The sequence below is a fragment of the Pelobates fuscus genome, chromosome 10, assembly GCF_036172605.1.
Source record: "Pelobates fuscus isolate aPelFus1 chromosome 10, aPelFus1.pri, whole genome shotgun sequence".
NCBI lineage: Eukaryota > Metazoa > Chordata > Amphibia > Anura > Pelobatidae > Pelobates > Pelobates fuscus.
In genome coordinates, this window is record NC_086326.1 from 18448445 (window position 1) to 18464248 (window position 15804).

Genomic DNA, 15804 nt, shown 5'->3' on the forward strand with positions numbered 1-15804 from the left:
TGCACGGATAGAAGGCTGTTTTACAGGTTTTTTTTTTTTTTACGTATTGAAAGGGCAATTTTAGATCAGATTTGATGGGCTCCAAATCACAGCTCTGTCAGAGCGATTTCGATATATATTGACATCATTTAGATTATAGCAAATTTGTCCTCTGTATTTTTGCTCATGAATTGCAGTAGACGTGAAAACCAAGTTAGAATTTAGTGAATAATGCAGTAATATAAATTTGACTAATTTTGCATTTCTATGCAACTTTATCTGATTAATTTTATCATTATGCCAAGAAGTTTGATTGTTACTGCTCAAATTGGGTTGGCTCAGAATGGTCATAGCTACATGTTTGGATAATCTAAGCAGTTCGTGGCATTTGCAAGCCGCAGTATAGCAAATAGTAACTTGCAATTTACTGTATGTATATCTCGTAATTGTAGGGAAACTATCACAAAAAAACTCTCACATTTGATGTGCTGTAGCACGTTATTTATTGCTACGTTACAATATTGTACTGACTACAGACTTTTATTTAAAGACATTGAGGGAGATTTATCAAAGTATCATGGACATGTTCGGACTTTGTCAGCATTTTCTTTGCACAATTTGTTAAATCTGATTTTTTTTTGTCCATTTTTTTTGCTCCCTAAATTAAATTTTATACCTTTTGATGATGATGATCTGTCGAACAATTTAATAAATGCAAACAGATTAGAGACCAAAAATAAGATACTTTTCAAAACACTTTAGTATATTTTTATTTCCTCCTGAAACTCTATTGACAAATTCAACGTAAAAATGTACAGTGGCCAATAGTCAATGCCACTACTGTAGGAAGTAAATTTGAGACTGCTGTCAGTGTTCCTAGCAGTTAGACAGGCCAACTGCTGTAGAATACTAAGGAAACACCCCAATTCAGACTGAAGGGATAAGATCTAACATGAAAACCGAGGATATCGTTTAAACTAAAATGCTATGGAATATTTATTCCGTTTCTTTTGAATTCATTGCATAGATAGAAAGCTGTTTTAAAACTTTACAAAGGAGCATTTATTCGAAGTTAAAACATATAAAAAATATTTTTGTTAGGACGGATTACCTTCAAACAAACCAAATGCCTTCAAAACCAAGATTAGCTGACCACTTGCACCAATTTATCAGTTGAAATATACCAGAAAGCAAAAATACTCAAATCTTTACAATAATTTACACCCCCTCTGGAGGTCAAGATATATTAGCATTTCCTTGTAGATCTCATGGGGTATCTTTGGAGGTCTCTGTAGGATTGAACCTGGGAAAGATCCCACATATATGAATCATTTCGTTATGTGTCTCAGCAGACATCATTGAAGTCTCTGATGTCAGTAAAAAAAAAATCTATGCACTCTCATCTCACAGAGCAGGGATCTCAAAATCTGCTCTTCTCTAAATTAATCTACACTTGTCTGAGTACCTCCTATGCCCCTTACATGGATAGGACTGCTTGATTGAGGCACTTACCCACTGCCAACCAAGCTTTCAGGTGTGAGATATGACATGATATGAAATTATCAAATAATACTTTTTCAAGGCTACAAAATATAGAGAATCTTGCAATAATATCCAGGAGTTTCATGCAGGCAAGTATTTTTTAGAGAAAATTCCCAAAAGTTAGAGTTTCTGGAAAGGGGAACACAAGTCCTACTTCCAAAACACGCGGACAGAGGGTGTGCCCATACACAATGGTATATAGTATAAATCCCCTGGTATAGGGAGTAAAAAAAAAATCTTTAATAGAGAAACATATATTGATACATATAAAAAGTAAATAGTAAATAACCTAAATTACTGCACCCTAAGTAAATGAAAAAGAAAAAGAACCGTGAGGAAAATTGTGCTATGTACACTGGGTATGAGTCTTAGATAAAGTCTAGCTTATGAGACTTGGTTATCTTAGTAGAGACTTCATAAAGTAAATAGGTATCAAGAAAGGATACTATGGGGCAATTAGACCGGTAGAAAATACCTTGAGGTTAGCCTAGTATTTTTTACCCTACCTCTGCTTCCTCTGTACCTCTTTAACAAAACTTTTGTTTTTTCAGATGTTAAGTTTTTTTCCCACAGGGTATATCTAGATTCACTCACGCATGCTCAATGAAGCCCCAAGGGCTTCCATTCACTTACACGTTGACCAAGATGGGAAAGAAGTCCTGGATGCTTTTTCTAAGATTCTCTACATTTTTCTTTCTAGTAAATATATTGTCTGGAATGTCCTTTTAATACGAGTATGAATGGAATCCACATGTTTAGTGCAACCCTCTACTTTTTCTAATATTCTTCCCATTTGTCGTGTATTCTTTTATCCTTTTGTACTAAAATGCCATTTTACCCCGAATGTAACAGGCTTGGCTGGGGACTGAATATTGACTCTAAGAGATGCAAACATTAATTTGTTGACTTTGTGCCATAAATATCCAGGACTATGAAATCCATGAGTTGACACTTTTTTGTTGTCATTTCTTCTGCACAGATATTGTTCGCAGTGATATTTCTCTGGACAAGCAGAAAGGCTGCAATACAGCTCATCACCCAGATACCATGCTAGAGCTACAAAGAGAAAAGGCTGCTCAGATGCATCTGGTCCTCCTTAAGGAGCAATTCTCAAACACCTACAGCAACCTCACATTAACAGGTAAGGGTGCAATGCCATTTAATGTAACGAACATGGCCTTTGGACATTACGCAAACTCGGTTCTCCAACTCCATGTCAATCATTCTGGTTTTAAATGTCGGATTAACAATGTAAATTTATCCTTAAAGGAAGACTCCAAGCACCACAGCTGCTACAGCTTGCTGTAGAGGTTATGGTGCCAGGAGCACCCTGTCACCACTCCCGTTTGAACGCTTTGACTTCTTCCTTGAGGTCGGCCAGGTGCTGTTTGCGTCCCCACTTCAAATCCCAGAAAGCCTGAAGTTCCAAAGCAGCAAAGTAAGATTAACTAGAAGCTGCTGCTTAGAGCCCAGGGGTTAGGGAGGCCCTTGAAACCGTGAATTTACTTGGCCTTATTAACCGTTCCAATATGAAGAATGAAAGGGGGGGTTGGGGCTAACTTGTAAAGTCACAGGAGACCAGGGAACGGAAGTGGGGCAGGATCCCAAAATCATGACTCTCCCACCGAAAGCAGGACTGTTGGTAGACCTGTACTAATGAGCTGGGGACAAACAAGAAAAAAACATTTCAACCATTTTATCTTCCTATTCTTTTAAAAAAAATCTGTTTATTGTTTTCCCAAACATTACGCTAGGACAATTATTTAAATGGAAACAGTACAGCAGAAACTGGAAATGGCAGGGATAAAAAGGTGGTATTTCATAGTCTTCCACAAACGTCAAAGTAGATGAATGTGCACAAGGTGACGGACAATTCCAAATGGCCATTCTCTATAGATTCATTCCAGTCCTTTTATGAGTTTGGGCTTTGTTATCAGTGTACGTTGTCAGTGGGAGAAAGCAATAATCTCCTTGTGCATAAAAATGATTCATTGTTGGAGAATTTGCAGAGAACGAGTCTTGACCGTTTCCTGTCCCCCCCCATTCCTTTCTTCCCAAAATAAAGTATTACAGAATACATTAATATGTGATATAGATTCACACAGTACCACAATAGCATGTTCCAATTCACCATAATGACTTTTTATATTGACTTAATCGCTCTTCCAATCCCATAATGCTTCCCTACACTCATTACATTTTAAAAAATTGGCTCTGAAATCACTGCAAATTGCAATTTAGAGAAGAGACCACAGACCCCCTATCATCACTTTATTAAGTCTTGCTCCTTACTATCATGTTTTTCTATTCTGAATTATTTCCTAAATTGGTGAATAGCAAATTCTAGGGAAAAATAGTGAACATGTAAAACGCAGCAGACTTTGAGAATTTTCCCAGAATGTCTATTTTGCACTAAAATCTGAAAATGTCAGGTCAATTTCCCACAATTGACCGTTTTAGTGGATAACACTGTCTGTGAACCTCTGACATATTGCTCATATTACGAATTTATATGTGAAGGCTGACAGGCTAACCTCGATCTATACTACACCTCTAACCTTATATTTATTTTCTTAAATCTGTACAATTGGAAAGAAACCTAAAACATCAAATGACTTCATAGCAACACTCTGACTTTATCACAGTATGAATTCTGACATTCTATTTATTTTATAGTATTTATGCTGAATTCTTTCCATAGTTCTCTGATATTAAACAGACTGGTCATTTTTTTGTTTAATTTGAAATGTATCTATATAAATGTAATATCAATAAGGTAAAGAAAGTGCTTTACAGAGGACTAGATCCCTTCTTGTAAAATCCCTATAAAGGGAATCATTTCTAATTTTGACATCCTCTTGTTATTTTTAACCTGTGTATGTACTCTACATGAACCCAGTAAATATTGAAGGATAACAGCAGACAGACAGTTAGGGCTGCGTTGTTTGGATTAGCAGGTGACCGTACAGTTATGGGGTGAAAACTCTGTGATATAGCACATTTTTTGTAAAATATATTAGACACTAATAGCAGCAGAAAGCAAGGAGAGGGGTGTAATATTTTACTTAAGAGCTCTGTTGAGAGATAATCCCACGTACAATACTCAATTGCCCGAGTGCATATTGTCAAAAGTCAGGGGATTCAATTTCTCATAACTATAATTTCTAATCTTTGACCTGCATATATAGTAGGCTTGTACACGTTTTGGAATTTGTTTTGCTTTAGAATGTTCACGATAGAGCACTGAACAGTTCAACTTCAAATTAGTCAAGTCACTTTCCTTTATTTAAGGTATCTCTCCATCTAGCTGTGTGTCTACAGGGCCGATCCCGGGCAGGTGGAAGGATGCACTGCTCCCAGGGCCAGGTGGTGGGGGGCGCTGTGAGAAGCGGGTCAATTGCTGTCACAGGTGGGCAGGAGGTGGCCGGCTGGCCATCATAGGGCACTCCCGAAGCGGGCACTTATTAACCAAGACAGAGTAAGCACCTTCCTTCCTGGACGATAAGTGCCTACTCTGCTGAAATATACTGGGCCGGGGGGGAGGGAGCGCTATCTGTGTGGATGCTTTTCCAGATCTTCACTGCTCCCTTGCGCACCCACTGTGATGATGCTGGGAGCTGAAATAGGATGTCACTTCGGTCCTGCATCATCTAAACAGCGCGCTACATATTAAATCTGCATTTGTGTGTGCATATTTAAGCATGTATATGTATTAATATGTGCCATTTATAATATAGTTCTGTACGATGCATTTAAGCATAATGTTTTCTTATCATTTGAACTTTTATAAGAAATATAAATTCTTACTCTGTGTATTACCGATGTAAACTTGGGTTATTTAAATTTATTAGAATTAGTCTAGCTTTATTTATGCAATGCCTTTTTCATTCACAGCACAAAAAACACAGAATTTTAATAAAATGACTGTAACTTTGCTTTTTTAATCTGAAGTTTTCATTCTTTTTTTGTAAACACTTCAAAAATAAAATTTTTAGAATATTAGAGTTTCCAGTGTTGACAAAGATTTTTTAATTACAAATATGATTGGAGGCTATATTTTGGTTGAAAATATTCATAAATTTATTACAATAGATGTATTGACATAATAAAAATTAATGTTCTTTTTGCTTAGAAAGGTTGATCAAAATACTTACCTTTTTCACGTATCAAACTGTTGATTTCTGTTTCCAGAAATTTTCAAATTTTCTTAGCCTTACATCTCAAATATAGACATGTTAAATAATGTATCGGAGCAAATAATAACTCTGTATAAATATAAAATAGTATTGTAACAAATAAAGAAAAATAAAATTAAACAAACATTTTATCCAGAAAATAATGCAAATCCTTACCAGACTATAAAGTTTATATATCTTTCTCTGTTCTCTATAACTTGATTATATGCACCCCAAACAAAAGTGTTGCTAAAACTTTTGGAAAAATAGGGTGCAATGTCCACGGCTCGGTAAAAAGTTTAATATTTAATCAAAGAAGTAACCTTCTACAAAAAGGGAACCTTGGAAACTATGAGAAGTCAAATTTTAGGCAACCAAATGGATATACATGGATTTCAATCATATACACTACAACTCATTGTTTGTATAGTGTCCAAAATTACAGCAATACTGTTCCTGCTTGGTAGTCACTTTTTGTCCACGAATAAAAAAAAATAATTTTTTTTATATATATTTTAATATATATATTTTTATATATATTTTTTAATTATTTTCATAAAAAGGCCAGAGGTGGTATGTCACATCTTTAACAAAGACTAATAATATGTCCACCCACTTTTGGGATGAACCACCTACTTTGCAAAGAACTCCATCAAATTATTCCTCACCTTCTTTAGAATATCATCATTCTTCTATTAGAGGACAAACAAAATAAATATCTGAAAAGGACTAACTTGACAAATTGACAAATTATGTTTTTTTTTTTTTTACTGTTTAAAGATACTGGGAAATTTTAATTTGTGAAAAATGCCCTGCATGTGCGTTAACAGTAAAAAGTAAACTTTCAGAGTGCAGTCTGGTTTGGGAAAAAGAAGAAGCATATTTTTTGATAGAATGCTTTGAATCAAAGTTTATTTTATATATATATATATATATATCTATCATAACCTCAAATGTTTGACTTCTTCGAATCATAGCTGAAATTGTTAAGTCAAACACGGATCACCGGGGATAAAAACAGTATCTCGAGAGATAGAAAATGAATTGACAGCACTGATTTTAAACAAAAACCTGTTTTACATAACTCTCTTAAGTCAAATCCATCCTGTTCTGCACAAGGACTTTAAACACTATCCGCTATGTGTTCCTGTCACTTTATTAACTAGCTTTTATCTCTAAAAAAAGGTCATCAGTTTCCAAAAAAACAAATTCTCCTTACATACCATGTGCTAGTGGTCAGATCATTGTGTCTTTGCAATAACATCTTCAAAGCTAGTGTAAACATCTTTTACAATTCTGATCGATGTTGCGAATAAGTGTGGCTTTCCACTGATCATTTGCTATATTCATTATTACATTTGTTTACAAACGAGGTCAAGCTTTTTTGGGTTCCAGCTGTTTTCCTTTCAGAGGACGAACACTTTCAGTCTGGTGCCAAGGATCAAAATATTTCCAGGCAAACCTAATGACACTTTGATCTTGTTGCGAGACAGTTTTGAGACTGTGACAATAAGCTTACGCTTTCCTATGCCATTAAGTTTTATAAATTATTAGCAAGCATAACAGAATCCAGGCAGTTCTTCTAAATATTATGTTTTTATTTCTGAGTAATAGTTTGCTGATGAGCATAAATCTGTCAGCCGGGGGTCTTTATTTGATTTAACACCTAAATTCGAAAGAATATTCGGGCCCGTGAAATTAATTGTTTAACTATGTTCTGTACAACTCTGTACTTTGATTATAATAATTTTTGTTGCACAACATAAAATACGTCCGATTTTAAATACTGTGTTATTATAATGTTATCAAGCTCTGGCAAGAGTTCCCTTAACTGCCATTAGTTGTTCTCTGTAAAACATCACTATATTACACAGACAGGAACATAACTGGCTACCTTCTCACACACATAGAAACTGACTTTTCCCTTTATTGGAGAAATTGGCTTGTCCTTATAAACATATATGGATAAATTGGTGTAATGCCGAAAAGATACTGAGTATATATAATTGTATTTGATGTTCTTGTCTTGCAGTCAATATGTCTGTCTTCTTTTTATCTTTTCTATACATGACCAGAAAAGGCAAGATCTAAAATACTCGTCAGACATAAAGTAGATTTGTTCCTTTAACGTCATGTCTATACGACGGAAAATGTTTGTGGGTTTTTGAAAAACAAAAACAAAATCTTTCCATTTGTCCATGAACCCAACACAGACAAGGGAGTCACTAACGGCGGTGCAGCCAGTGTAATCGCACCAGGACTCAACAAGGTGTGGCGCTAGACAGAGTTTGGCTTTTTTGGAGCCGTTTGAGATGCGGCTTTGATATGATGCCATCTCTTTATATCAAAGCTCAACTTGGACTGCAGTATAGAGCACGGGTAAAGGCAGGGAGGATCATTTTGAGTTGGATGGAGTTAAGCTTCAGAGCAGTGGCCTACGTTATCTGATGACACAAGGAGATCATGGCGTAGGAGTTGGGGACTACCTATAGTCCTTCTTAAATGGCTGGTGTGTCAAGTGTGGCAGCATGTTTGCATCTCAAGCAGCCTGGCTGATATTGGTGAGGTCTACAGCTAGGTTTGTGTGAATGTGTGTTTGTACGTGTAGATCTGTGAGTGTGTCTGTAGGATTTTTGTATTTGCTTAAGTGTGAGAACAGATAACTGTGAGTACATTTGTGTGTATCTGTCAATCTGTGCTATATTTGTATCCGTGTATGCCTGTGAGTGATGGAATGCAATGTGAAAATAGACCTGTGAAAATAGAAAATAGACCTGTGGACAGAGTAAAAATATGACTTGGCCAAATCAATTAGCAGGTTTTTATTTAATTTATTTTGTTCGGGTAGTCCAATAGTCATCCATATGGTGGTTTGGCTCGTCTGAATATCATCCATGAAAAATATTCAGGAAATACGATTCAGATGAATCCCAGTTCGTTTGAAACCGACTGCACAAGTCTAGCAGAAAATGCTTACAGGAATGGAGGTGGGGAGCGCGAAGGGGTTAATTGTCTTAATTGCCAGGAAAATGTGGGGGTTTGAAGTGGGGAGAGAAGGGTAAATTACTGGGAAATAAGGGTTTTCGTTTTAGAGGGGTTACTTGCAGGGCATTGTGGAGATCTGTATTGGATAGGGTGGATTCGATTTCAGAGCACAGTAGAGACGTAAATTGGGAAAAGGGCGATTGGGCAGGTTAATGGTGGCTATGTGGGGATGTAAAATGCAGGGGATGCTTGTTTATCGCCTGAGCTCTCCACCAATGAATATTGTCCAACTTGGTATGAGTTGGTATGGTAATACGCAAGTCTGAACTTCCGCTAGGCATCTCAGTTCAGACTGAAAGCAATTCAGGCACTCATGAGAGACAGGTAAGTATCAAACCATTTGTAAACATTTTGACAGTTTAAATAATTAATTTTCTTAGTTCCACCAATGGACACAGGGCTTTTGAACTATGATCTCACCAGCTATTGCGCATCTATAATTCATGACATTCTCTAGGAGCCATAGACTGGTAGAGAATTACAGCACTATTTGAGCGGTACAGTTTAATATCGCTGCAGTTATAAATTGAAAATTGTAGGTAGAATCTTATCCTTGATACCTGAAAACTAACAAAATGCTATCAACAAAGTATAATTTCTGTTTGAAATGCTACCAGTTTTCTAACTTTCAATTTCACCCTCCCTGCATCACCCCTTTTGTCATACTGTTTGAGATGTACATGTAACGTGAATTGTAGTAGACTCACAGCGGAGAATGAGGCACTCTAATAATTTCATCCCATTAAATTGGTTATAGTGCTTGAGGTTCCTGGCACTGCCCCTCCATTCAATCTCAAACTAGTTTGGAGCAGTCAAACACTAAATAAGGATCTCTGGGCACAGACAGTCCGATACTGGAGGCATGGCTAAGGCAGAGATTAATCACTTTTCATACCAATTGATATCAGCACAATGGACACTGCGTTGTACAAAGGGTTGGACTGCTGGGTTTAGTAATAAACTATTAAAATGGTTTAACTCTGAATGGAAGGACAGCACCAAGGGACTCCAGACACTATAACCACTTCAGTTAGGTGAAGCAGTTGCAGTGCCTACAGTGTCCCTTTAATGTGTTTTCAGCAAACATGTGATAAGAACAGGAAGCTGGTAAACTGGGTGAGCTGGGAAGCTGGGTGTGCCATTTTGCAATTTGCATCTTTTGTCTCTATCAGCCCAATATCACAGTGAGAAGCTCAGTGAATCTGATGTTATATTGTTGTTAGTGCACAGTCTTAGGAAAGGAAGGGGTTAAGAAATACCTTAAGCGTTTACTTGCCTTATTTCCTCCTTTTATGAAGTTCTATTATATTTATTATTATTATTACTACTACCAATAATAATATTATTATTAATATTTATACGATTGGTTTTATGTCCAAAAAGCAATGGAAAAATCCCCATTTGACCACTGACATATCTGAAACTTTGTCTTCTGGTTCAAAAAAAAATCCAGAGTTTACGCAGCAGGCCTCCCTCCTTAATGGTCATAAAAGAGATTTACAATTAGTTGTAAAAAATGACCATTACCAATAAGATTTTTTTTTACCCATTTTATTAATTTTTTTATTGACCTTAGAAGAGTGAATAGCACACAGCCATGGCTTTAACCTGTGATCTTAAGGTTCAAATACAATGCTCCAGATGCTTTAAAGGAGATTTATTGAAGTGTTCTGAAATGTGTCTCTATTCCATTCATAGTGATTAAATTGTTCTAAAAAAAGTGTTAGTTTTTCTGTGTCTAAATTCCTCCTCTACTTACTAGAAATAGCCATTTCAGCAAAGACCGTCAAATTTAAAGAGGCAGAAAATATAAGAGAACTGAAACAGATCAGTTTGCTAGTTACATTGTTACATAGGCTGAAAAGAAAAATGAGTCCATGAAGTTCAGCCTTTCTCACATCTGTTTTTGCTGTCGATCCAAAAGAAGACAAAAAAACCCGGTTTGAAGCGCAAGATTGACAAATTGTTTTGCTGTGTTATAATGAAAGTTGATAGGGCGTAAAAGAAGCAACAGATGAATAAATCTGACAAATTTAATAAAGTGTGCGAAAAAAATGCCGAAAAAAATAGCCACAAAAAAAGGTGTTAATTTGCCTGCAACACTTTGATAATTCTCCCATGTTGACTTACTAAGTTATTGTTTCAGCGATCATACCAACATTACAGCCATTCTACTGGCAGCATGTATCACACTTACAATTTATGATACTTTTTATATATCCTACTTTAGACTTGTTTTGTCCAATTTCACTTTTGTTTTCTGAGTGTAGAACATTTATTTTATTTTCTTTATTCTCATCGACAATAAAGGTTCTTGACTTCTCTTCCACCCATCACAAGTAAATAGGAATCCGAGGGTTAAACCTCAAATTCCGCAGATTAATTCGATATAAAAGAAACAAATGATTCGATGTGTTTCATGCTTCCTAGCTTCACATTCATCCTGACCCACACAGGGACATGATTTTCCTTTAAGGGACTCCTGCACTCAGTCTGCCCAATAAATCCCGTGCACTGTCAACCCTGGTTATACACTCTGATTGTTACCTGTCGTCCAAGCAATCAGTGGTGTAATAACCAGACCACAATATTTTTTTCATGTTTATTTTCCCCAATGACATTTAAAGAAACAGATCACCTGGAAGAGAAACTTCAATGCAGAATTTCCAGATGGCATCCTCGTGGACTACCAGCTGTAGACAATCAGTCCAAGTTAGGCAATCCCCGTTGTGTTAAACTGCAAGAAGTGCTTCCCATTCGTCATGGTTCTCTTGTTGCAAAAGAATATTTTAAATGTTTTTCTTTTCCCTTCCCTACGCTCCTCTTTAATTTTTTTTATAATTTTCTTCCTAACATGTTGATACTCATTATTATATATTTTTTTATCTTACACGAATTTGCTAGACACAGTATCTTTTTTATTTTTTTTACATTTTTTTTTTCTTCTTCTCAATAGATGAAATCATATGTTTTTAATCAGATATAGTACTTACTTGTCTTGCAACATATAAATAAAACTGTTGCTGGCATGAAAGTCAGAGGAAAAAGGGCAAGACTTCTCTTGGGGTTCTTTGTCTGGTAAGATACTATTATGTAACTGCATTATTTTTCCACTTTTAATTAACTTTTTTTATTGTGTGATCATTTAAATCTAGTATTTAAATTGCTGTTTTGGACTTAATAACGAGCTGTTATAATTTACTTCTTCCTTAGGGTTGCTTAGTTTCAGTACAGTTTATTTTATTTTATTTTATTTCATTTATTATTTTATTTGTGCATAGGGTAAACAAGCAGATTTGCACTACCACAGCTGGTGCAAACAGATTTTTAGACATATGATTACAGTGGTGTGGCATCAAGAACATTGCACTTTTTTTGGTTTGTTTTTATAGAGGTAATACACAGGGTTAAAACAAAAGCATACATGCCATATCAATAAACACTAAATACTTGTATGTATGTAGGATAACATTTAGGTGTGAGGATTTCGGGTGTAGAAAATGACTTGTGACATGCTATGTTTTGGCCGGCAAATGAATGTGGTAAAGACATACATGCTCATTATTGTTGAACTGTTACAGCATTTGCTGTTCCAGGTAGACAAACAATACCCTATTTTAAATGATACAATAGATACTGGTATGAGCTGATGCATAAGGGGAGATACAGGTAAATGATATGAAAAGCATAACAACGCGTTTTACCTTGTATGACGGGGTAATGATAGTAATGGAGCTCTGTATCCCTGAGCTAGGGGGGAGGTGGGAGGTGGGCGCAAGGGGTATCCATCACAGCTGGACAGATTTAGATTGGCTGAGTGCTGGAATTACTTTAAAGAGGGTTACAACTTAAGAAACCATAGAGGGAACTTAGTAAGGGTAACAAAACTTAACTTAACGAACATTATTGCTGGCGAGATATGCCCGATATGCATGGTGGCTTATTTTACATTTTTATTATACATATTTTAATTTGAAACTTTAGTTAACTACATTTTTGCCACTTTTTAAACATCTATGAAAACAGAATTGTTTACTAAGCTCTACATATGTTTTTTAAAAACCATAATAAATTGCATTAATTAAAACAAATTGCTATTCTTTAAATTTACTAGACGTGTACGTTTAGTTTCAAATGAATTGCGATTCGTCCGAATTTTGGGCGATCAGAGATCCGTCTGTAATCTTGAACTCTGAAAGCTATAAGGAAAATTCCCAAAACAAACACAATCAACAATGGACGAACTGTTTAGGTTAATTCGTGATTCAAAATTCTGTCCATGATTGACGATTAATGGAAAAAAAGATGATTGATGGCTAAGGGACAGCTGCTAAATGTTGATTTTATTAAGACCAAGTGAGAAATTACCAATATAGGGAAAAAAGGAGGAAAAAAAAATCTATTCATGTATTATGTATTTAGTAAATATATAATATATAAATTATTGTTTTTTTTTTTTTTTTTACTATTCCCTCTTTTTTTCCACACTATTGGTTACTTCTTCTCACTTGATCTGTGAACCAAATTGCGGAAATATGTGTCTGTGTTCTGCAAAAAATGAAAAATGTATGTAATATTTATACTATGTATATATTTTGCTGTACACTGGGCCAATTGGCCAATTTTCACACCAATTGGTTTGTCTGAATTGTTTTTCCTGAAACGATCACATGGACGAAATCCATCCGAACCGAAGCACCACATGGATTAAACCTTAAATGTATTTTTTTTTTTGGGGGGGAGGGGGGAGATGAATCGCATCAAACAAAGCAAATCTCCTTCACGTGCCAAGGTCTTAAATTTGCCTTCATTCAAATTTTGTCATTTCACCTTTGAATTAATGTGAAGTTCCGCTAAATATTTCTGATATGGGAGAAGACTTCAGAAGGTTATGAATAGATAACTAAGCCAGCCAGTGTGTGAACTGTAATTTGGCAATTTTTATGCCAAGGGAACTGGATGTTCCTTCGGTACATGACTTATGAAATTAAAGTGTTCTATAACCTGGTTATAACTAACTTCCGTTCTAGCACTGAGGCCAAGTTTCCCCTGCAGCCTGATCATCCTCCACTAAAACTATTCCCCACCACTGGAGGGAAATGATGTTATGGAGGGTGAAGAGAGAGCAAGACAGGGGCAGCATGGAGGGAGAGGCCGTGCTGCCATTGGGTGATGTGCATGCTGATGTCTGATGTTTAATATGCACAGAATTCACATTAGCCAACCACCTAGCAAATAATGTCCCATCGACCAAGGCTGGAGCAGATTAAAGAAGTCATGGGGCTTTGAGTTATACTTTAAAGTAAAAGTAATATGGGAAATATAATGAATGTTACATTGTCCATGTCTGAGTGCCTTAATAGAGAGTCTACGATTGACGTTTAAGTACAAAAAAATAAATTTAATTAAATTGCTGCTAAATGTGGGATTGTGTAAAGAGAGTTAAACAATACTCAAGTGTGAAATGCAAGTGGAATGGATTGGACACAATGCTTGCCAAACAACAATTTCTCCATAATAAAGAAATGAGCCCAATTTTGAAAATTATTTTTTCCTGAGCTATTACTTACCCGCACAGCGCCAAGGTAGATCTTATTACTTTTATTTTACTTGTTGGTATGACTATGTAATGGATCGAGACCACATAGTAACAGAGCTACAGAATGGAAATCAACGTTAAAGACAGAAATAACATTTTGAATTTAATTTTCTATTTTTTTAGATACTGTTTAAGCAAAACAGTTTCTTTCCTCTTTTGTACCCCTACCTAAATGCTGACTTTGCCACAATGAAATCTTCTGCACTAAGCAGTCCTGGAAACTCCTGAATTCTAAGTACAGCCTAAATAGTTTGGCTGCTTGTCTTCAAAATGTCAGCACAAAGTTTGATCCAAGTCAAAGCTTTGCTTAAATTTTCCACGTTAATTTATTTAGCATGCATGGACAATTTGCCTTTCCTTAATTTAAGTGCCACGTGTTCATCAGAGGTTCAGTTTCAGAGGAACATCTTTTTCTTTCATATATTAGTAGTTGTAGTTCACCTACAATCTGTGAAGTTATTTTGATTTTGTGGATCCGTGTGTTGCATATGTAGAAATTGCTTTTCATTATTTTATTCTAATATAACAGTTAGTGATTTCAAACTTTCTACTTAAAAAAAACTGCTTAGAACTCTGGCCAGAAAGTGTCTGAATTGCAGTTTAACATCACGTTCCTTACTGACCAAGTAGATGACCCACTGGATGTCCATAACTGCTGAAGTTTGCCAATGCTGGATACAGTGTTACACATAAGTAATATACACCAGATGGAACCGTCAATGGAAAGAGCAATATGTGGTTAAACTAACAATACTGGAAAGGTGGTATTTACCCACCTATAAAACTTACTATATAAATAATACTAATTTTCAGTAAGTGTAAATGTACCTGTGCATCATTCTTGTGAAAAATATTATAGAAAACATACTTTATTGAGGCATAATTTAAAATGAGGTAACATTATTATAACTAATTCTTGAAAAGGGTAATTTTATGTTGGTAGGATTGGATTGTCACAGTTTGAAACTATTCCAAATTATCTTTTTATAAAGCATTTACATTTTTTTTAATGTTTTTTTAAAGAAAAAAATAATATGACCCCTAAGTACATTGGCACTTCCATAAATTGCAAGTTTTTCAGGCAGCTAATAGCATCTATGAGTCTAAATTCCTAATAGAGTATTGATTTTTGACTGTTTATATTTACATGCATATATAAGTACTCACGCCTAGGAGTATTTTATGAATAAGTGAAACGCCTTATGTGTGACTAGTAGAGATGTCGTGAACATAAAATTTTCCGTTCGCGAATGGCGAACGCGAATTTCCGCAAATGTTCGTGAACAGGCGAACCGGACGAACCGCCATAGACTTCAACAGGCAGGCAAATTTTAAAACCCATAGGGACTCTTTCTGGCCACAATAGTGATGGAAAAGTTGTTTCAAGGAGACTAACACCTGGACTGTGGCATGCCAGAGGGGGATCCATGGCAAAAACTCCCATGGAAAATTACATAGTTGATG

The 15804-nt window shown here is 35.7% G+C and overlaps 1 protein-coding gene across 1 annotated transcript in view; it reads left to right on the forward strand.

The window, feature by feature from the left end:
- HPSE2 (heparanase 2 (inactive)) overlaps positions 1 to 15804 on the forward strand; it is a 220444-nt gene that overhangs the window by 16478 nt on the left and 188162 nt on the right. The window contains exon 3 of the mRNA XM_063435333.1: positions 2501 to 2662. Within this exon, the coding sequence (XP_063291403.1) occupies positions 2501 to 2662 (162 nt within the window). The remainder of the gene's footprint in view (positions 1 to 2500; positions 2663 to 15804) is intronic.